The 24,075-nt window shown below is 46.1% G+C and overlaps 1 protein-coding gene across 4 annotated transcripts in view; it reads right to left on the minus strand.

Moving 5' to 3' along the window:
- The window catches only part of LOC137439467 (double C2-like domain-containing protein alpha), a 384,494-nt gene that overhangs the window by 172,014 nt on the left and 188,405 nt on the right, over nucleotides 1-24,075 (minus strand). For 2 of the 4 annotated variants that reach the window (XM_078768119.1, XM_068135233.2), the window contains exons 5-8: nucleotides 16,655-16,775; nucleotides 11,799-11,885; nucleotides 11,577-11,703; nucleotides 2,231-2,290 (exon numbers count right to left, since the gene is read on the minus strand). In XM_078768119.1, the coding sequence (XP_078624245.1) occupies nucleotides 2,231-2,290; nucleotides 11,577-11,703; nucleotides 11,799-11,885; nucleotides 16,655-16,775 (395 nt within the window). The remainder of the gene's footprint in view (nucleotides 1-2,230; nucleotides 2,291-11,576; nucleotides 11,704-11,798; nucleotides 11,886-16,654; nucleotides 16,776-24,075) is intronic. The other 2 variants (XM_068135234.2, XM_078768120.1) reach the window with 1 other exon arrangement.

Consider the following 24,075-nt stretch of genomic DNA (forward strand, 5'->3'; position numbering starts at 1 on the left):
CGTACATTGTTATACCCGATATATATTGTAGTATTTATGGAATGAAGTAACATTATATGTTAAATTGTGGGAATACCTGACAGCCCTGTTTTTGATGCACCTCTTTTACCTCGAGAATCGGCATCAAATGTTCGTAGTTAAACCGCTATGAGTAATAAAGCATCATTGTGTATGCATCAGTGATGGGCGATGGTGATGAGTAGTTTAGGCTTCGTGTGCATTATAGATAATAAACGCTGTAACTGTTGTGTGGATTATACAGGTTGATATCCACACTACAGAGATACTACGGTCATCCTGTATAGTCTGACCTTTTCTGTCCATCATGTGTGAATAACGTGCTGGTCGTGGCCACATCATGTAAGTTAGATGTTCATTGTTGCACCTTATAGCATGTAAAAGTGTTATAGGAGGTCATGATATTGTTATTATGAATTGTTTCATTCATTATAATTACTCTCTTGAGACGATTTATAATCTGTCATTGTGTATCTTTCAGATATCCTTGATGTACGAGTATACCGTTTAGCCATCGTTTTTCCCGTTTCATTTACCTTGCCATTGGCAGAACTCCTCATCAATAAAGCGTTCATCTGGCTGATGAATGTTGTGCCTAATTGTCGATGCGAGTCTCAAATGACTTCATACATATGCCATATAAGTTGCCTCTTCCAACAACTAACCATCTATCACGTGGCCTACCCATGTTTCAATTCATGCAATTTCATACAAATCAGCCAGTTTACATATATGAGTAGTGATACTACTACTACTACTACTACTACTACTACTAGTAGTAGTACTACAACAACGACTTTTAGTACTACAACAACGACTACTAATAATAATTTAGCAATCCAAATTCATCCCACATTCTTTTAGGATCAACTGGGGAACATTTGTGGCCCAAGACTTTAAAAAATTGCCAGGCCAAGTCTGAGGCGTCTTGCTGAAGATTCATGTCGATCTGCATTGTTGGACAGGTAGAACAATGGTTAAAATCAATCAGAGGTTGACAGGAATGCTAACCGCAATGTGATAAAAAGAAACAGCCAGATAATTTGGGCGTTAACCCAAAAATCAAATGTTACAAATCTCACACTCTCACTATGTCTCTTCGAAAAGACCGACTGGACAACCCTCCCATCTACTTTCTCAACAATCTTCTCCAAGAAGTTCTGTCCCTCAATCTCTTGGGTCTCACAATCTGCCATTATCTCTCTTGGGCCAGCCACATTTAAAATCTGGCCTCCAAAGCCAGTCGCCGACTGGGCATCCTCCATCGTGCGAAGTCCTTCCTTGGCACACCTGAGCTCGTCACCACATACAAGGCTTTCATCTGCAGCTGAATGGAATACTGCTCTCCCCTCTGGGCTGGTGCTCCTGCCTCACACCTAGCTCGGCTTCACGCTGTTGAAACCAAAGCTTTCAGAATCATTGGAATCTCCCGCGATGAAGCTAACTCCAAGGACCTTTCACTCACTCACCGCAGGCAGGTTGGTGGTCTTTCTGTCTTCTACCGACTCCTCTCCGGCCTTGCTCCCCCAGCTCTCTCTGGGCTCTGTCCCCCAAATATTCCTGCAGGTCGCTCAAGATCTGCCAGCAACCCTCTTATGGTTAAACTGCCAAAATCAAGACTCTTTGCTCACCTTCACTCCTTCATTCCTCTTTTCTTCCACCTCTGGAATAAACTCCCTCACTTTCTTCAAACCCACTCATCCCTCCAGGTCTTTAAAACATCTGTTCACCACCATGTCTTATCTCCCCCCTTCAGAAACCTTGATCTTTTCTACCCCCGTAAAATTCACCCCAGATCCACTTTTTTGAAATACCAACTTCTTTCCTGGAAGTCCTAGCAGTGTCCATGTGTGTTTTTACCTCACACACCCCCACCCCCCTTCCCACGCCTCCTCCCCCCAAGCCCTCTACCTCCCACAGATCTCCCGATGTCCCTGCTCTCAAATGTTGAACTTGTGTGCTTCCCCCTCTCTCACTATCTTGTCTCCCGCTCCCTTTATTTCCTCTTATGTGTCCGTTTGTTTTGGGTTTTTTTTTGTCATTAATGTCAGCTCTTACACGAGCCTCGATCTTGTATACCAGAAAAAAAAAAAGAAAAAAAAAAAACCTTCATCTTCACCTCTGACGACGAGTGAACACGCGAAACATCCACTTTTCCGAAACACACACACAACACACCTTTCACCCAACGTACAATAATTTGAGAGCTCACCTGTGCATTCACCCCATGGGAGTGTGCTCTCACCAAGAATTACGGCTTCTTCACCTCCCACTGATGCCAAAGAAAGTCAGAAGAGCGGAATTAGGCGCTGAAACAGCACCCCACTGAAAACAGCAACCCAATTTCAACGAAAAGAGCAGCCAGGGCCCCAAGGGTTCCAAGTAAGCCCGCCATGATGCTGTCCCACTTTGGAGAAAGGCTTCAAGGACAATACACCATGCACATCCACAAGCATATCAAGTTGTTATTTTGGCATTGGTGAAATTAGCTGAAGCGGATCTGATATTTCCGGATCACCGTGCAAGTTGTGCCTTCGGAATTAGCTCGAGCTTAATTCCAATGCAACGATATGCCACCAGCCTTTTGTGCGCGAAATGTGAAAGGCATCACAATGATAGCCTCTTATTGAGAACAATAAGTCAATTGCATAAAGATGCCAGAGATCGTGGAAGGACAAAACCAGAATGAAAAGCTTTTACAAACTAAGTGGTAGGGATAAAAGCAGCATATTTGTGGAAAGTGGGTGTAGTGGGGAAGAAATCGACAAAATTTGCAGGGATGGATAAATAACCCACCACACCAACACTTCAACCCCCTCCATCCCATTCCCCCAAAAAACCCAAGTACAGATCTACATTCAAAGTACACCGCCCCCATGCCAAATAAATAAATAACATCCTCCAGCGCGCGGCATTGCCAGGGCACCTTCGGCACATGGCGATGCCGCCGTGCAGCACATCGAGATGGTATTGGGAGTGTGAGGTGTACAATAATTGATTAATTGCGCAATTAATATAAATAAATAATACTCAGGAAAAAATAATTAATTTATTAATCAATTGATTAATAGCACACCTCAACCACCAGTGTTTCATCCAAAGCTGTAACATTTTGAAAATTAATTAAATAACTCATTAATAGAAAAAATTAAATGATTAATTTATTGATCAATAAATAATTAATCTATTAATTGATTAATAAATAAATCGAAAATATCCTTTATAGCCACATCACTTGGTCATTGTCGTGTCCAAATATCAGCTTCCTAGCTCAAAAGGTGCCTGAGATATTGCCCAGATGAGAAAGAAAATAAATAAATAAGTGATTAATAATGAAAATAAATAAATTATAATCGTAAAAGAATTAAATTATTTATCAATTGGCTAATAGCATAACTAAACCTTGACCGTTTCATCTGAATCTGTCAGTGAAAAAAAAATGAATCAAGTAGTTAATCGAAAAATTTAATAATTAATTGGTTAATTGATTAATCAATAAATGATAATACTATTTATAGCCAAATCACTTGGTCATTGTCGTGTCCAAATATCAGCTTCCAAACTCAAAAGGTGATCCCTGGTGTTGGGCTAGCGGCTAGGGTGCCAGCTTAGGATACCTAGGATCCTGGGTTCGAATCCCGGTCGATCGCTGAATTAACACCAGGGGGGTTGACTCAGCCTGTCATACCTTCCGAGGTCGGCTAATTGAGTACCAGTTCACTGGTAATTCCCTGTTTGTCGTTAATGGCGGCAAAAAGGGTTGGCGTCAGGAAGGGCATCCGGCCGTAAAACATTGCTTCAAAAGGGGACCAAAAAAAACAAAACAACAACAACAACCACAGTTCCCGAAAAAGGCCAACCCCCACTTTGCGGGGAAAAATGGCCTCTAAAGGTGGTTTTAACTCAAAAGGTGCTCGAGATATCGCCCAGATGAGAAAGGAAATAAATAAGCACTTAATTAAGCGATAATAACTAAATAATTAATTTGTCAAAAAAAAAATACCGTTTTTCGAAAGCACGTGCTCACTGTTTTGCCCAAATATCAGCTTCCTAACACAAAAGGTGCCTGAGATATTGCCCAGATGAGAAAGGAAACAAATAAGTACTTGAATGAATGAATTAATGAAATTAATTAATCAATCAATTAACTGATTAATCAAAAAATAAAAAATAGCGTTTTTGCCAGAGCACTTGTTCACTGAATGAATGAATGATTGTTTTAAGGCCATTTTCCCCGCTAGAGCGGGGGTTAGCCTTGCGGGCCCCATGACAATCATGGTTCCCTGTTTGAGGCAATGTTTTTATGGCTGGATGCCCTTCCTGACGCCAACCCTTGGTCGCCTCTTACGATGCGCAGGGATACGGTGTACCTATTCTAAGCCGGGGTACACACCGGGATCATTCATCCCAGCCAGCTGGTACTCAATTTGCCGACGCCGGAAGGATGACAGGCTGAGTCAACCCCCCTGGTGTTAATTCAGTGATCGACCGGGATTCGAACCCAGGATCCTAGGATCCCAAGCCGGCACCCTAACCGCTAAGCCAACACCAGGCTGTTCACTATTGCGCACAAATTTTAGCTTAGTAGCTCAAAGGATAGCTGAGATATCACCCGGACAAACAAGAAAAAAAAAACCAAGAAAACAAGAAAGAAAAACAGAGTAAAGACTTAGTACTCCCTTTCGGCACGCGTCATCCCCGGGCCCCTTTCGGTGCCCGGCGATGACGTCATGCAGCACCTGGAAGTGGAATAAGAAAGGAGCGGTGTACAACAACCCTTTGTCAGGAACACATTATGAATGTAATACATTACACAAATCATGTTGGAAAAAGATTGGGTGCATTTTTTTTTTTACTTTTTTTTATTATTATCCTTTGTATGCAAAGTCGAGGCTCGTGTAAGAGCAACACATAAAACACAAAGACATAAAACATATAATAAAGGGAACGAGAGACAAGCGGGGGAGAGACAGGGGAGCACCACAGTAGAGAAGAACAGGGACATCGGGAGAACTGTGGAAGGGAGAGGGCTTTGGGGCGTGGGGGGGATTGGTGTAAAATAAATGGACACTGGAGTTTCAGGAAAGAAAAACGGAATTTGAAAAAGAATTTGAAAAAGAATCCAACTTCTTCTTCTTCTTTTCGAAAATTGACCTGATACGGGGCTACCACCAGGTACCTGTCCGGGCGGCCGACGTCCCGAAGACGGCCGTCATCACGCCGTTCGGCCTGTTCGAATTTTTGCGGATGCTGTTTGGCCTCAAGAACGCAGCCCAGGCGTTCCAGCGCTTGATGGACGGCGTGCTGCGCGACCTGCCGTTTCTTTTCGTCTATCTGGACGACATCCTCGTCGCCAGCACGTCCCGCGCCGAGCACCTCCTCCACCTCCGAACACTGTTCGGTCGCCTCAGCGAGCACGGCTTAATTGTCAACCCGGTCAAATGCCACTTCGGCGCGACGACCGTTGACTTTTTGGGCCACCGCATCACCAAGACCGGGGCCGTGCCGCTGCCGACCAAGGTCGAGGCCATCACCACGTTCCCGCGTCCCCATTCCATCAAGGCCCTCCAAGAGTTCCTCGGCATGGTGACTTTTTATCACCGATTCGTGCCCCGCGCTGCTCAGCTCATGCGGCCCCTTTACGAGGCCCTCCGGGGCAAGCCGGCCAAGCATGACATTGTTTGGTCCGCGGCCATGGACGCGGCCTTCGCCAGTGCCAAAGGGGCCCTCGCCGACGCAACGCTGCTGGCTCACCCGGTGCTCAACGCGCCCATCGCCCTCACTACGGACGCCTCCAACTACGCGGTGGGCGCCGTCCATGAGCAATGGGTGGACGGGGTTTGGCAGCCACTCGCTTTTTTCAGCCGGCAACTCCGGCCGAACGAGTGAAACTACAGCACGTTCGACCGCGAGCTGCTCGGGCTGTTCCTGGCCGTTCGCCATTTCCGACACCTCCTGGAGGGCCGCCCGTTCACGGCTTTCGTCGACCACAAGCCGTTGGTCTACGCAATGGCTAAGGTCACGGAGCCGTGGTCGGCCCGCCAGCAGCGCCACCTCTCCGCCGTGTCGGAGTTCACCACGGACATCCAGCACGTCGCCGGCAAAGACAACGCCGTGGCCGACTGCCTTTCGCGGGCCAGCGCGAACGCGGTCCACCTCGGCGTGGACTTCACGCTCATGGCGGCCGACCAGACCACCGACGCCTCGGTGCAGGCACTCCGCGTGGCGGACACGGGCCTCCGCCTGGCCGACATCCCCTTCGCGGGCACCGTCCTGCTCTGCGACGTCTCCCAGGGCCAGCCTCGCCCCATCGTGCCCGTTTCCTGGCAGCGCCGCATCTTCGCCTCCATCCACGGCCTTTCTCACCCGGGCCGGAAAGCTTCTCAGAAGCTGGTGTCGGCGCGTTTCGTCTGGCACGGCCTTCGACGAAACATCCGCGACTGGGCCAACGCCTGCACGGCCTGCCAGCGAGCCAAGGTCCACCGCCACACCCAGGCCCCGCTGGCACCTTTCGCCGTGCCTGAACGGCGTTTCGACCACGTCCACGTGGACCTGGTGGGTCCCCTGCCCCCCTCGCGGGGGTTCACCCACCTGCTCACCATGGTGGACAGGACCACCAGGTGGCCGGAGGCCGTGCCCCTCACCTCCACCACCACCGCCGACGTGGCGCAGGCGTTCATCGCCACCTGGGTCGCGCGCTTCGGCGCACCAGCGGACATCTCGTCCGACCGCGGCCCACAGTTCACGTCTGAGCTTTGGGGCACGGTCGCCCGTTCGTTGGGGGTCACGCTGCACCGCACCACGGCCTACCACCCCCAAGCCAATGGGTTGTGCGAGCGGTTTCACCGCTCCATGAAGGCCGCACTCATGGCCGGCCTTCAGGACGACGGTTGGGCCGACCGGCTGCCGTGGGTCCTTTTGGGCCTTCGCACGGCCCCCAAGGAAGACCTCCAGGCGTCCGCCGCCGAGCTCGTCTACGGCCAGCCACTCCGCGTCCCGGGCGAATTCGTGCCTGACGCTACCAGTCCCTGGTCCGCCGCTGGCCAGCGCTCGGACCTCCAGGAGGCCGCCCGACGATTTGCCCCCGTGCCGACGTCCCGCCATGGTGGCCCCCAGTCCTACGTCCCCCCGGCGCTTCGCACAGCGGAGTACGTCTTTGTGCATCATGACGCGCACCGGGGGCCACTCCGGCCGCCGTACGACGGGCCCTTCCGGGTCCTGCGACGGGGCGACAAGTCTTTCATCGTCGACTTCGGCGGCCGGCCGGACCGGATTTCTGTGGACCGCCTCAAACCGGCGCACATGGACGTCGACCGACCACCACGGTTGGCCCTTCCTCCGCGGCGAGGCCGCCCCCCGTCCACAGTTCCCCCCGCTCGACCACCCACCACCACGTCAGACCCCTCCCCACGACCCTCCAGGGGTCGCTTCGGCCGGGTCATCCGGACCCCCCTTAAATTGACCCTGCCGGTGCAGGTCGATTCTGGAGGGGCGTGTGTAGCGGTTACCGCTGGATGTACATAATCGCCTTGCACCGGCCAGAACACGGCCAGACGCGCCTCTCCCGGGCATGCCCGGACTCACTGTTCCTGGGCACGCCCGAACCTCCCGGGCACGCCCGGTCTCGTCTTTCCCGGGCATGCCCGCTCTCGCCTTTCCAGGGCTCGCCCAGAGCGTCCAGGCATGCCCGCTATCGCCTTTCCAGGGCTCGCCCAGAGCGTCCGGGCATGCCCGCTATCGCCTTTCCAGGGCTCGCCCAGAGCGTCCGGGCATGCCCGCTATCGCCTTTTCAGGGCTCGCCCAGAGCGTCCGGGCATGCCCGCTATCGCCTTTCAAGTGTTCGCCCAGAGCGCCCGGGCACGCCCAGCCTCGACTTGCCAGGCCGCAGCCAAACACGCCCGGGCAGGTCCAGACTCGCCTTTCCAAGGCTCGCCCTTGATACCCGGGCATGCCCGGTATAGCTTTTGCCGGGCAAACTTCCCGACATAAATGTGTATATATATTGTTACCCAATAAACGGGCTGGGCAGAATACCTGAGCTGTTTTGTTTCAATAAAGCAACTCGGACGAATTCCGTCTTTGGTCGCTTCAATTCTTTCGACTCGCGTTGGAGCGCAGTTCCTTCAATATAACCATAACCACCTTTAGAGGCCATTTTTCCCCGCAAAGCAGGGGTTGGCCTTTTTCCGCTTTTAAATTGTTTTAAGCGGTTTAAGCGGTTGGCAATAACATAGGCAGGAATAACAAGGAATAAATGCGTGTCGGTGAGCAGCGATTCTGGATTTTGGCAGTTTCACCAGAAGAGGGTTGATGGCAGATCTTGTGTGTCGTGGAGAAACCTGGGAGTCAGGGCGCATGATAAAGCACAGAAAGAGCAGATGGTGCAAGACCAGAAAGGAGACGGTAGAAGATAGAGAGACCACCGACCTGTCTACAATGGCAAAGTAATAGGCCCGTAGACTCACCTGCATCGCAGGAGATTCCAAACAACTCAAGGGCCTTGATTTCCATGGCATCAAGTTGAACAGGATGTGAGGCAGGAGAGCCAGCCCAGAAGGGAGATCTGTACTCCATCAAGCTGCAGATGAAGACCTTGAAGGTGAATCGGACTTCAGATGTGCCACGGAAGGACTTTGTCTGACGGAGGATGCCCAGCATCAGTACATCAGTGCTTCTAATGTACACGGTGGTCCCATTTTTTAAGCACCGATTTGTTTTCTCTTCTTGCAGTCCTTGGAATTTTTAATATTCATCTTGAACACCACATTTCAAAATTGTCAATCTTCATCTTTTCTTCCTTCTTCACTGTCCATGCCCCAGAGCATTCACCAGCCGCCTCTTGGTTTGTATTGTCTCAGCTTTGTCTTTCAATGTCTTTGTCAATCTGACATTACTCTTCTCCCCAATGCCAACTGTATATTTTGCAAGAAGACTACAGATGTTTGCGTGGTGTGCACCTTAAAGGTTATAGATGGTCTAAATTAGGTCTAAACGGTACATTCCAATAGTAGTTAAGGTCGAAGGAGTTGAAAAGGGTATAATCTCTGAAGCTGGTTTAAAAGCTGCTGGTAAAAAAGCAGGTAAAAACGGTCTCAAAAGCTCGAAGTGGTTTCACGCTCTAAATGGTCAAGTGTCCAAGCTGTCTAACATGTCTGAAAGGTGTAAGGGGTCTGAAGGGAGTCAAGGAACTTAAGCGGTGTAAAGATCTAAAGGGTCTGTGGGACTAGAGGTTCTTGGGGTCTAAAGAGTATAAAAGTTCTTAAGGGTGAAGGAGCCTAAAGGTGGCTTAAGTGCTGAAAGGGTCTTAAAGGTAAAAGGGATTTTAGGGGTCTGTTGGGATCTTAAGGGTATTAAGTATTCCTCAATGTCTTAGAGGGGTCTTGGATATCGTAGGGGTCTTGTGGGGGGACTTAGGGGTTCACAAGGGTCAGAAAGGGTCTAGTGGGGGTCTTATAAGTTTTAGGGGTCTTGGGGTCTCAAGGTTATTGGGGTCTTAAGGTTCTATATGATCTTCAGGGTTTCAGGGTGTCAAGTGGGCTAAAGGTATAGAGGGGCCAGAACTCGGATGCACGCATGGATGGACGCATGGACGCACACACAGCTCCTTTTATATATACAGTCATGTGAAAAAGTATGTACACCCCATGTAAAGTTTTGACTTTTTCAACATATTTCAACATACAGCTATTTGATCTTCATTTCAACGATATTGATAGATAAAGGTGATATAATATAACAAATATCATGAAACATTTACATTTTGTAGTCCATTGTATAATTTAAATAAACATAAATGCAAATTTCGCATGTGGAAAACTAAGTACACCCCTACATTTATCACTACTTCAAATACCTAAAATTAGAATCAGGTGCACCAGCTCAGGTGAAAATGATTAGAACATCGTTAGAGAGGATCTTGGAGGAACCTGTCTTATTTAAACCTCAGACATTTAGTTTGGTTTGCTCTTTGTTGTTGAAGTGTGCGGCGTCACCATGCCTAGATCAAAAGAGCTCTCTGAAGCCGTCAGAAAGAAGGTTATAGATGCCTACGAGTCTGGGAAGGGATTGAAAAAGATCTCAAAACAATTTGAAATCAATGATTCGACTGTCCGGAAGATCATCTACAAGTGGAGCAGATTCCAAACAACTGCCAACTTGTTCAGGCCAGGCCGCCCAGGCAAGTTCAGCCCGAGTGCAGACCGCAAGATGCTGAAAGAAGTCTCTAAGAACCCCAGAATGTCATCACGGGACCTACAGGTAGCTCTTGCCACTGTTGATGTCAAAGTGCACGAGTCTACCATGAGAAAGAGGCTGCACAAATTTGATCTACATGGGAGGTGTGCCAGGAGGAAACCTTTGCTGTCCAGAAAGAACATCAGGGCAAGACCAAAGTTTGCCAATGAACACCTAGGCAAAGACCAGCACTTCTGAACCAATGTGCTCAGGACAGATGAGTCAAAGGTAGAGCTATTTGGCCACAGTACCAAAAGACATGTTTGGCGAAAACCAAAGACAGCATTTGACCACAAGAACCTGATACCAACTGTAAAGCATGGTGGTGGAAATATTATGGTTTGGGGCAGCTTTGCTGCATCAGGGCCTGGGCAGCTCACCATCATAGAATCCACTATGAATTCTTCATTGTACCAGAGGGTGCTTGAGGATAATGCGAGGCCGTCTGTCGGCAAGTTTAAGCTCAACCGAAGGTGGACCTTGCAACACGACAATGACCCGAAACATACCAGTAAATCCACCAAGGAATGGCTGAAAAGAAAGAAATGGAGGGTTCTGGAATGGCCAAGTCAAATCTCGGATCTAAATCCCATCGAGATGTTGTGGGGGGATTTGAAACGAGCTGTGCATGCAAGAAACCCCTCAAACATCGCACAGCTGAAAGAATTCTGCATGGAGGAGTGAGCAAAAATTTCTCCCAGTCGATGTCAGAGACTGGTAGACAGTTATAAGAAACGCCTACTTGAGGTTGTTTCTGCCAAAGGGGACAATACCACCTATTAGAGCCAAGGGTGTACTTACTTTTTCCACATGCGAAATTTGCATTTATGTTTGTTTAAATTATACAATGGACTACAAAATGTAAATGTTTCATGATATTTGTTATATTATATCACCTTTATCTATCAATATTGTTGAAATGAAGATCAAATAGCTGTATGTTGAAATATGTTGAAAAAGTCAAAACTTTACATGGGGTGTACTTACTTTTTCACGTGACTAGATTTGTAGGTCAAAAGGCAAATTCTTACTATACATCATATGGATTTTTTGCATCAAGCTCATTGCAAATTACACAACTGGTTTAACGTATACTCCAAAGTGTGATCTGCATTGCAGTGTATATGTTCTGTCTGCATCATTTCCCAAAAAAACAAAAAAAACAAAAAAACTTTTATATCCATATTTGAAACAGTCGGAGGTCCTTCACCTTGTAACACTTTTAGGTAGGAATAATTCCATCTGTGATGTTACTGATGTGTCATGCATGTTCTGCTCGGTATGGTGGACAATCAACTCTTATCCGTTATCATGTTTGAGCGTACCTGCGCCATCATCTGGATTAATTGAGGGCAACACTTCTTGTGCACCCAATTGCTGGGGTGGCAGCTGGGAGGGCATGACATACTGGGGTAGGGATTTGAAGAACCATGCACCTGAGCATTTCCAAACCTGCATGAAAAAAAGGAAACTCCTTCAATTGATTGTTGACTCTTAAGACATATTTTTATCGACTCCAAATGTAACGAAATGAGCCCGTCCCTCACCTCACGCTGTTCACTGCACACCTTGCACAGATACATAGCACGCTGGCGCCGCCCCATGGTCTGCACATTACATCCCTTGCACACACCCTGCACGACACAAAGCATGGGTACTGGTCGGTCAATTGGTGGGGTAGGTAGGGGGCAATGCATACAGTTGGCACACAATTAATGCTTACTGCAAGGAAATCCAATATCAACATTAACCTGAGAGGCAAAGTTCTGACTTACGATGACATATTATATAGGATGACGATTGGTGAGGATTTTGACTCAATGGATGGGTGAACTGACCAACAAATCAGACACCATCATCATCTACATCTCCAAGTAGAATATGCGATCACCTCCACTAGTCACACACATCTCATGTAGCCATCGTTCAGCCCTTGTGCAGACAAATTCAGAATGCTTAGAGTGCAAGTAACTCTGGACAGGTTGCGACTCCATTACAAGTATTTGCTGAAGTAGCCCCCAACTACATGAAGAACTCAGGTTTTGTCCACGGTGCTGGCACACACCATAGTTTACTTCTTTTTTAAACTAGAACGGCAAATAGTAGAGAGAATACCTCCACCTGGTTGGCCATATCACTCAATGGTGAAGAATCACTTTAAAAATTCTACGAGCTGGATCCGGATCTTCACCAAAATCGAATCGAATCTTCCTTGTCACACACCCAACCTCTCCACCAAGTTTCGTCCAAATCCGTCGACAACGTTTTGAGATATCCTGCTATGTATCGTTTTTGGCCCAATCTCCCAATGGTGAAAAATCACTTACAAACTTAAATAATTCTCATATCTGAATCCATATTCAGATATTCACCAAAATCGAATCGAATCGTCCTTGTCAGACACCCAACCGGTCCACCAAGTTTCATCCATATCTATCCGTAACCTTTTGAGATATCCTGCTATGTATCGTTTTTGGCCCTATCTCCCAATTGTGAAGAATCACTTTAAAAATTCTAATAGCCGGATCCAGATTTGGATCTTCACCAAAATCTAATAATTTGGTCCTCGTCACATGCACAACCTCTCTGCCAAATTTTGTCCGAATCCATCAACAACTTTTTGAGATATCTTGTTCACAAACAGACAAACAAACACAGACAGGGATGAAAAGATAAACATAAAAAGTAAAGATGTAAAGAAAAGAAAATGGCAAAAGCTTCAAACAAGAGTATATGTACATTTTAAAATGGCATTAAAAAACAAGTAACTGCAGGAATCTTTTCATAAATAATCACCCGTTATCCTTCCACGGTATGTATTATTTCATCGTGTGTATAATAGTGAATGCTTTCTTCTTCAATATGGTGACAGGAATCAGGGACAGTATTGCATATACATATATTGCATATACAGGCCACATTGCATACAGGCCTCCATTGCATATACAGGCCACATATTGCATGTGCAGAGATGGAAGAATTTCTCCAAACCCCATTAAAAGGAAATTGCTATGAATTACAGCCTTGCGAAGGATGGGCAGCTGTGCTATGCGACGCGAAGACTTGCCATTGTTGAGTATGTCCAGTCGGTGTTTCGAACTAATAATGGATGGAATCAACAAAACATTAATGGAGGCATGCCAACCGCCATGAAAAGAATAATCTCTTTCCGGCGTTCCTTCAGCTGCAACGACGGGTTAACCCATCCAAAACCTTGATCTTTTCTACCCCGCTAATTCACCCCAGACCCACTTTTGTGAAATTCCAACTTCTTCTTTTTTTTTCTTCTTTTTTTTTGTATACAGAGTCGAGGCTCGTGAAAGAGCTAACATTTATCAAACAAACAAATCAAACAAACAAGCAAACAAAGTATATAAAAAGGGGAACGGTCGACAAGATGGGGAGAGAAGGGGAGGAAGCACACAAACAACATTTGAGAGCAGGCACATCGGGAGATGTGTGGGAGGAAGAGTGCCTGGGGGGAGGCAGGATAGGTATAAAACGCAAGGACACCAAGGACTTCCAGGAAAGAAGTCAAAAGTCACCTCAAAAAAATGGATTTGGGGTGAAATTAGTGGGGATAGAAAAGATCAAGGTTTTGGATTGGGGAAGATAGGAGATGGTGGTGAACAGGCGTTTTAAAGACCTGGAGGGAGGAGTGGGATTGAAGAGAGTGAGGGAGTTTGTTCCAGAGGCGGGAGAAAAGAGGAGTGAAGGTGAGCAGAGAGTCTTGATTTTGGCAGTTTAACCATAAGAGGGTTGCAGGCAGATCTTGTGCGACCTGTAGGAATATTTGGGGGACAGAGCCCAGAGAGAGCTGGGGGAGCAAGGCCGGAGAGGAGTCGGTAGAAGACGGAAAGACCACCAACCTGCCTGCGGTGAGTAAGTGAAAGGCCCTCGGAGATAGCGTCATCGCGGGAGATTCCAATGATTCTGAACGCTTTGGTTTCAACAGCGTGAAGACGAGCTAGGTGTGAGGCAGGAGCACCAGCCCAGAGGGGAGAGCAGTACTCCTTTGAGCTGCGGATGAAAGCCTTGTATGTGGTGAGGAGCTCAGGTGTGCCAAGGAAGGACTTCGCACGACGGAGGATGCCCAGTCGGTGACTGGCTTTGGAGGCCAGCTTGAAAATGTGGTTTTCCCAAGAAAGATCATGGCAGATAGTGAGACCCAAAAGATTGAGTGACAGAACTTCTTGGAGAGGATTATTCAGAAAGTGGATGGGAGGGTTGTCCAGTCGGTCTTTTCGGAGAGACATCGCAAGAGTGTGAGATTTGTCAGGATTGAAAGACATGTTCCACTTGTTTGCCCAGTCTGTGATTTTGTCCAGGTCTGCAGAGAGTGAGGAGGCTGCAGACTGCCGATCTGAAGGATGAGGAATGGAGCGGCAGAGAGTGGAGTCATCAGCAAAGAGATAGAGAGGAATTTCAAGAAAGTCAGAGAGATCATTGCTGAAGACCAGAAAAAGCACAGGGCCCAGAACACTGCCTTGGGGAACTCCAGCCTGAACAGGAAGAGGAGATGAGAGAAACCCATTCAGGGCCACACGTTGACTACGACTAGAGAGGAAGTCCGCCAGCCATGCGTGGAGATTTCCATGGATACCAAAGGAGGAGAGTTTGGTGAGCAGAGCGGGGTGCCAGACCGTATCGAAGGCACGTGATATGTCGAGGGAGACAGCTCTAATTTCCTGTTTGGCATTGAGGACCTCCATCCATTGTTGAGACAGCAGAAGCAGCATGTCCAGAGTAGAGTGACCTGGTCTGAAACCAAATTGATGATCAGAGATCAAGCCATTGGAGAAGAGGAAAGATTTCATATCCGAAGCAATGATGGATTCCATGACTTTGCTGATAATTGGGAGAAGGCTGATTGGTTTGTAGTTGATAGGATCTGTTTTTGCACCTTTTTTGTGCAAAGCGGTGATGTTGGCTGATTTCCAAGCAGATGGCAGTTGACCTTGAGCAAAAGAGAGGGTGAAGAGAACAGAGAGAGGGAGTGAAAGAGCGGAAGAACAGGATTTTAGGACCAGTGGGCTGATGCCGTCAGGTCCAGTTGCAGAATCAGAGTCGAGGGTTGACAGAAACTTTTCCACCTTGTCAGGAGGAAAGGACACGGAGTCTAGGAGCAGCTGGGTACGACTGGGCATGGTGGGTACAGAGAGGGATGGGTTTGGGACACAAGATTTAGAGGCAAACACAGAGTTGAGGCATTCAGCTTTCCTGGAAGTCCTTGCAGTATCCATGTGTTTTATACCTTTCCCACCCCCCTCCCCTTCCCACGTCTCCTCCCCCCAAGCCCTCTCCCTCCCACAGATCTCCAGATGTCCCTGCTCTCAAATGTTGTGTTTGTGTGCTTCCCCTTCTCTCCCCATCTTGTCTACCGCTCCCCTTATTATATGTTTTATGTGTCTGTTTGATTTTCTGTGTGATTAATGTTAGCTCTTTCATGAGCCTCGATCTTGTATACAAAAAAAAAAGGCCGAAACATCAACTTCTCGTTGCTTCCCTCGGTGGTTAGCATACTTCAATCAACGTACTGTTGATTTCATCCATTGTTCTACCTGTCTGCTAAGGTAGACGGACCGATAAAGACCGATAATGCCCATTTCATCAATAACAAAACAGCCCATCAGTGAAACACACAGAAAGAAGGCTGTGTGGCAGCAGATCCACCAAACCATAAATCAACTAGAACGGGCACTCGGTAGAGCGCATACCTTCGCCGCAGCTACTGTTCTGTACTTGCCCTTGACCTTGACCTTTGACCCGATTGCTCCCAAAATCTAATCAAATGTGTCCCGTATAATAACCAATCATCCCACCAAATTTCATGCAATTAGGTTGAATACTTTTTGAGTTATGCGAATAACATACACACACACACACACACACACACAGACATACAAATCATAACTTTGAGTGAAATACGATCGAGTTAAAAATAGTCAGAATTTGAGCAAATCTGTTTCATTCGTTTGTTAATATGCCTCATCTATTGTCAAATCTGCAATTATAATTTTTTTTGAGGTTGAAATGATTGCGGGAGATCGCGTTATAGTGATGACGTCCTGGATGGACATCTTCTTCTTCAGTCGCTCATAACTTTGAGTGAAATACGATCGAGTTAAAAATAGTCAGAATTTGAGCAAATCTGTTTCCCAAAATCTAATCAAATGTGTCCCGTATAATAACCAATCATCCCACCAAATTTCATGCAATTCGGTTGAATACTTTTTGAGTTATGCGATTAACATACACACACACAGACATACAAATAAATACACAGCGATCAAAACATAACCTTCCGCTTTTGCGAAGGTAAAAAGGTCACTTGGCATAAAATCCAAGAAATCCCAATATCACATCCACATCGTCCGATTAGACTGGCTTCCGGTGCACAAACCTTGTCGCAGTCACTGCACAGGAGGCCACGTGTCCCCAATTGGTCTCCGCAGACGGTGCACGTTGCTGCACCATCACCTCTGGAAGAATTCTTCAAATCCTCAACCTTCTCCACCAATCTCCTGCAGCAACGAGAAAATGCGCAACGGAGCTCACTTTCAAGTCAATATTAAAAGACCGGGCCCAGGGTTGTTTTAATGAAAGCACATGTGGCTCGTTAAGGGAAAACTGTCAAAGCACCTCTGCTCATAACTGGAGGGTCATTACGCATGTGGTAGAAAAAAAGGATCTTTCAGAGGCACAAAATGGTCAGCATGATGCACTCAAAGTAATCAGATTATTGATTTCACAAATGGACACTCACGGCAGTCCCACCTACATACATCAAACCTTCAATAAAGCGCACACACACACACACACACACACACACACACACACACACACACACACACACACACACACACACACACACACACACACACACACACACACACACACACACACACCAATTATTTCCACCTTCTGGGGTCAGCCAGGAAATGTTTATTGGCCCAAGTCTTCCACGAACTGATGAGCCCTGAAACCCAACGTTCGACTGAAGGTAGCAGGAATTTGGAAACGAGGTTGTCGGTGATAACCTGCGACTCTACGCAAAGGACACTGTTCATCCACTATAGTGTAGGCTGTTGTGTCATTAAAATAACTTTCGTGTATATTGTTTGTTAAAAGCAAATTATCACTTGATTCTGTATTAAGGTATTATAGAGGTCTAAAAAAAGTAGGGTGGCATTTTTTCCAAATCCAAGATCGCCACAAAAACCAAGATGGCAACCACTATAAAAAGTGGCACAATTTTAGAATTGTTTTCTATAATAATGTTATTTTGAATAATGTCTTGAATGTTTAGAATGGTGTCTGGAGCCCATGCAATCACCCATGTCTCCCGTCTCCAACTGAGTGCGGTTGGAACTTCGATGAAGCTCCATGCCGTTTTTGTTTTCCACCAGCACCCGATGCAATAATGAACTTGGTGAAGTGTGGGTGCAAATCTGGCTGCAAGGGGAAATGCAGTTGTCGGAATAATAACATTGCATGCACAGATTTATGTGGCTGCTTTGTTTATAGTTGCAGCAACAAAGCCAGAGATGAACAATTAGTAAGAGATGATGATGAGTAGGTCAATTTGGGTGATGATGATGGAGGTTCAAGATAGTGTTAGCATATGAGACAGTAATGAACAGTGATATATATATATATATACATGAACACAAAAGATACGGTTAGTCTCTGTTTATAAGGTCTAGATGTGCCACCCTAATATTCTTTCCTCATTAATACAACAATGGTAGGTCATCCCATTAGTGGTGGCTGGTGAGGGTGAGATGGAACCTTCAGTGCAGAAAATCTTATGATTGGCCTGATCTTACAGTAACCCTATACTGGTAAGAATGGGATATATTCAACACAGACCTTATAAACAGGGATGTACACTCTATTCTGTTTTGCTACAATGCTTGTTCATTTGGAATGTTTATTGTGAATAAATCATGCGAATTGTTTGCATTTTCCTCTCCAAATGTACGATTATGCATGTACATGTATTTGCTTTGACATACCATTGATATGCTACCTATATACATTTCAAAATGGCCGTCAAATAGTATTTCTTATCCATAATATAATTTGTTTAGGTATCTGTCATCATAAATATAGTATCAACATAATAACGAAATTCACACCAGCAACTACAACTAATGTTTAATGCCAATTATTCCATAATGTGTCTATTTTCATTGCAGGCGGCCATATTGGATTTGGGACCTTTATCATGTTCGAAAAAAATGCCACCCTATTTTTAAAAAATCTTTACAACCTAAATATACAAAATCAAGTAAAAGTTTGCTTTTGACAAACATTTGACACGAAATTACATAACAGCCTACATTACTAACCAATGCTACCAAACAGTGAGAGAGGAGGGAGAGAGGAAAGGAGTACGAAGGAAGTAGTGTGGGGAGGGTAGGGCAATGATACCATGAGACAATAGTGAATGAAATACAAATATATATACGGTAAGTAGACCACCATAAGTATCATATATGTATATTATGATATATACAGTGCAGTATATATCATATATACATATACAGTGATCCCTGGTGTTGGCTTAGCGGTTAGGGTGCCGGCTTGGGATCCGAGGATCCTGGGTTCGAATCCCGGTCGATCGCTAAATTAACGCCAGGGGGGTTGACTCAGCCTGTCATCCTTCCGAGGTCGGCAAATTTGAGTACCAGCTTGCTGGGATGAATGATCACGGTGTGTACCCCGATTTAGAATAGGTACTTGAGTACCAGCTTGCTGGGATGAATGATCATGGTGTGTACCCCGATTTAGAATAGGTACACCATATCTCTGCGCATCGTCAGAGGTGACCAAGGGTTGGCGTCAGGAAGGGCATCCGGCCATACACATTGCCTCAAACAGGGAACCATGATTGTCATGGGGCCCGCAAGGCCAACCCCCACTTTAGCGGGGAAAATGGCCTTTAAAACGATCATTCATTTTCATTCATTCATACAGTGCCTTCATAAAGTATTCACACCCTTTGACTTTTTCACATTTTTTGTGTTACAGCCTGAATTTAAAATGGATTAAATTGAGATATTTTTTTTGTCAATGATCGACACATAATCTACACCATAATGTAAAAGTGGAATTTTGATTTCTTTTTACGATTTTTTAAACAAAATAATTAAAAATGAAAAGCTGAAATGTCTCGAGTCAATAAGTATTCAACCGCTTTGCTATGACACTCCAAATTGAGCTCAGGTGCATCCAATTTCCTTTGATCATCCTTGAGATGTCTCTACAACTTGATTAGAGTCCACCTTTGGCCAATTCAATTGATTGGACATGATTTATAAAGAAACACACCTTTCTACATAAGGTCCCACAGTTGAGAATGCATGTCAGAGCAGAAACTCTACCATGAAGTCCAAGGAACTGTCCGCTGTAGAACTCCAAGATAGAATTGGGAGGAGGCAGAGATCTGTGTAAGTGTATCAAACAATTTCTAGAGTGTTGAAAGTTCCCCAAAGCACAGTGAGCTCTATCAATAGAAAATGGAAAGAAATTGGAACTATCCAGACTCTTCCTCGAGCTGGCCGTCTGACCAAACTGAGCAACCGGGAAAGAAGGACATTCGTCACGGAGGTGACCAAGAACCCAATGACCACTCTGACAGAACTGCAGACTTCTTTGGCTGAGATGAGGATATCAATAGTTTCTCCTGTTAAGGAAACCTCAGCCTCGATTGAACATTTTGCCTCCAGGAAAGGGAATCTAATTCGGTTTGAAGTGCATCAACTGACATCATTCCAAAGAGGCTCACACTCTGTGTTTAGGGCATGTCTTGCAGTGGCAAATCGTTCTGGGTGGCAAAGTCAAAAGACCCGCTCATACTCATTGATCGGAACACCCAGCAATCTTCCTATCTCCCCAATGCATTACCCTGCACATCCTGAACATGGGATGGAATAGACCGCACTCATATATTGCTCCTGTTGTGTTGCATCCCCTCTCCATCAAAAGATGCCAGAGTATTATGGGATGATGAACAACCACAATTCGGGCCACCTGAAGCACTCTCCCAATGCCTTCAGACACCACTGGAAAGTAGGGAAGAAGGAATAAAAAAAAACCATAGATGGTCAGGGTCCACTCATTGTGTTGCTGGGGAACATATGTCTTGGTATGGGTTTTTGTGCTGGGAAGAAGGGTCTCAAGATCTTCAAACCCTTCTCAAGTGTAATAGCTCCTTTTTTAACACAATTTATTGGTTGATGGGATGGAGCATTCCGTCGTTTCCTGTGTGTCTGATATGGAGTTCTTGTGCACCATGGGGTTGAATGAAGAAAAATCCAGGTCGTGGTCTGCATGCATTGGAGTCCTGCACACTAATGGTCTTTGGACCCATTGGTGCCCTTTGTTAGCATCATGTGCAGAAAAGCAAGGATCCAGATTGTTATTTTACAAAACTGAATCTTATTGATGGAGTTGTGTAAATCGGCAGTGAAATCACTGCAATAAACGACAGTGCGTCATCTATATACCGAAACCAATAGCAAGGTGGCAAAATATGATAGGGGGAGAGATCAGGCCTCTCATTTCTACATGACCATTCTAACCAACACAGATAACACCGTGGACCCAATTTGGGATCAAATATCTCCAATAATCTCCTTGAAAGAGGAAATAGGATGGAATCAGACAAAGCTCGAGTAAATAACATATGTTGCAGACCTGCAATGCCGATTTCCAAAATGCAGCTATTGCTGTCCCATACAGCTATTGCTGCACCTTCATTCGGTTAACAACATGTGAAAAACCACATGCATACCCGAAAGACCCGGTGCAGAAATAGCTGTGTGGGACACCTTACTGGCGGTTCCCCACTGATGGTATGAAGTCGCATAACGACCGATATATAACCTAAAGGTTTTCAGAGTCACAAGTATATGGAAGGCTCACTGCGTTGCCCTGATGATGCCCCAACAAGGGCGAAACCAGGTCGGGTAACTGTGAGTTTTGCATGCACTTGTGTTACATATTTATGTGAATGTATGTGAATTACCATTCAGGTCTTTGCTTATCCGTGTGTAGTATATTAAGTTGTTGTGTAGTTGTTGTGGTTGGAGGGTCAGGAGCCCTTCTGAAAGAGTGGCCGGAAAACGGAAGTGGCCGGAAACGGAAGTGACCGAAAAAGGGAAGAAAAAAAAGACACGAGGTAAAAGGAGGAGGTTTCGTTTTTCCTCGCCCCGCTCCGAAAAAAGGTGGAAGCGACCTTGCGCTGCGTGGACAAAGCGGCGTTCCGAAACCCGTCTGGCGAGAGGAGTTACCTGGACGTGTAACTACCTTTTGACACGTCAAGTCACCGTGAGTTCGTGCACGGAACCAAGCGTCCGGCACAGTTTGCCCCGTCGACAAGGACGCGTACGGGTCGCACGTTGGGCCTCGCGCGCGTTGCAAACCGCGCTTGGTTTTGCCCCGTCTACAAGGACGCGTACGGGTCGCACGTTGGGCCTCGCGCGCGTTGCAAACCGCGCTTGGTTTTGCCCCGTCTACAAGGACGCGTACGGGTCGCACTTTGGGGCCTCGCGCGCGTTGGAAGCCGCGCTGGGTTTTGCCCCGTTGCTTGGCAAGGAGGTGTGCGCTGCAGCAGCTGTCCCCGGTACGAGACGGCACGTTTGGAGCACGTCCGCCCGGGGTTCGTTCAACCGCCCGTGTGCGGAGAAGAGAGACATTGGGAGAGACATTGACCACGGAGGGAGTCAGGAGTGGGGCTCACGTGAGGAATGTATAAGATGGCCATCTTAGAGTTAGTGTAGATGAGTTTACATCTTTGTGATATTGATTGCTGATTGTTGATGGTTGATTGCTCGGGGAATATATCATTGATTATTCCGGATCCTTGGTGTGGGGTTTCCTTTTGATTGGAATTCCTATTGATTGCGTTACGAAAGCTCATAGATATAATACTACTTGCTGGCGAAGGTCCTCTCACGGTCCGGGGGTCACCGAGACCAGGTAGTCACCGAGGGGACCACGTAACAGAATTGGGGGCTCGTCCGGGATTACGATTTGCGGTTTCGCAATTGGGTCTACGTCCGGGATTTAAAATTGTATAAAATAATAAAATAATAATTTTTTTTATTAATTAAAATTATTAATTAATTATTAATTGGTAATTTTTTTTTTTTGAGAAATTGGGGTAAAGTCTTGGGGTGAAGGTTAACAGGTGTTAACGATAGGCACCATGGCGTTTGTGGCACAGAACTTTGGGGTAACCCCGAGTGAGGCACAGTTCCGAGCGTTGCTAAAGTCGGACCTCTTGAAATTGGCCAAACATTTTAACTTGGAGGTCCGAACTAATTTGAGGAAGGCAGAGTTGCAGGCCACGGTGATACAATCTATGGTGGGATTAGGAACATGGGACGAGTTAGCCTGGGAGTGGCTACCCGAAGAACCAGAAGACGTTGAGCTCCGGAAACTGGAGTTGCAATTACGGAGCCAGGAACGGATTAAAGAAGAAGAAAGGAAAGCAGAAAAGGAAAGAGCAGAAGAAGAAAGGAAAGCAGAAAAGGAAAGAGCAGAAGAAGAAAGGAAAGCAGAAGCGAGGAGAGAAGAGAAACAAGCAGAGGAAAGGAGAGTGGAACGAGAACTCCAGGAAAGGTTAGAAGAAGTTAAGTTAAGTAACTTTTAAGTTAAGTAACTTAAGTTAAGTAAGTTAAGTTAAGTAACTTTAAGTTAAGTAACGAAGTTAAGTAACTTTTCACAATTGTGTTTTTGTCGAAACTGGTCTTGTATGTACCTATTGGGGTGTCTTTAATAGTATTCTTGGCGTTGGTTTTTTGTACCTGTGTACAGAATCGTCGGTCTTTCTCATCGTGTATTCTGAGGCCTAAGTGTAGTACTAGGCTACTGTGTCCAACCTTGGCTTTAGGCTTTGTTTTTGTCTCAGCGGTTCTCCGATCACGCTGAAACTTTTTTCCGGTCTCTGTTTTCACGGTCTTTTCATCCCATACTTCCTTGTTTTAAAATCTCAAAAAAAAAAAAAACCCAAAAATATTTCCTTCCGTTTTTATTCGTTTATTCGTTCTTAGTTGTTCGTTCGTTCATTCTTCGACCACGCTGTTTGTGATCACGTTGTTAAAAAATGTCTCATCTGAACCCTGAAGACCTGTATTCTGTCATTTTCTATAACACCTTTTTCTTCTTCTTCTATAAAAGGATGCTTTCGACTTGCTCACCAAATCCATTCATTCCAAAAAAAAATTCCATCTCTTATAGTGCATCTTTCATTCATTCCCTAAATTCTCCAGCACTCCATCCTCCCTCCAGCGTCCTCAAACGTATTTTTGACTCGAATGTCTCAAGAAACTCATTTTGCAATAAATGTTCGTTTCCCATTAATCGTACATTTTTCAAAATCCCATCACCCCAAAATCCCATTTCCCATCACCCCTCCCCTCTAAATCTACCCCCTTGCCCATCCCCTCCAAACCATCCCCATCACCCATCTCTTTCAAATCTTCCCCCTTGCCCCTCCCCTCCAAATCTTCCCAATCACCCTTTCCTTTCAAATCTCCCCCCACACCCCTCCCCTCCGAGACTCTCCCTCGCTCCTCCCCTCCTAGACTCCCCTCTCACCCCTCCCCCTCAAAGCGTCCTCCCCGCTTCTTCCCCCTTCCAACTTTCACCTTCATCTCCCTCAACCTTCTGCCTCGCTCTTCCCCCTCGTCAAATAACACCTCACTGCGCCTCTCCCAATCACCATCAAACCTTTTGTCTGCCCCATCCTTCCCTTTCTCCGAGCTATTCTGTAATCTCTGACACACCTTCAACAGCTCTCCCTACTTCTTC

The sequence above is a fragment of the Myxine glutinosa genome, chromosome 14 (assembly GCF_964187855.1).
Source record: "Myxine glutinosa chromosome 14, kmMyxGlut1.1, whole genome shotgun sequence".
Classification (NCBI taxonomy): Eukaryota; Metazoa; Chordata; class Myxini; order Myxiniformes; family Myxinidae; genus Myxine; species Myxine glutinosa.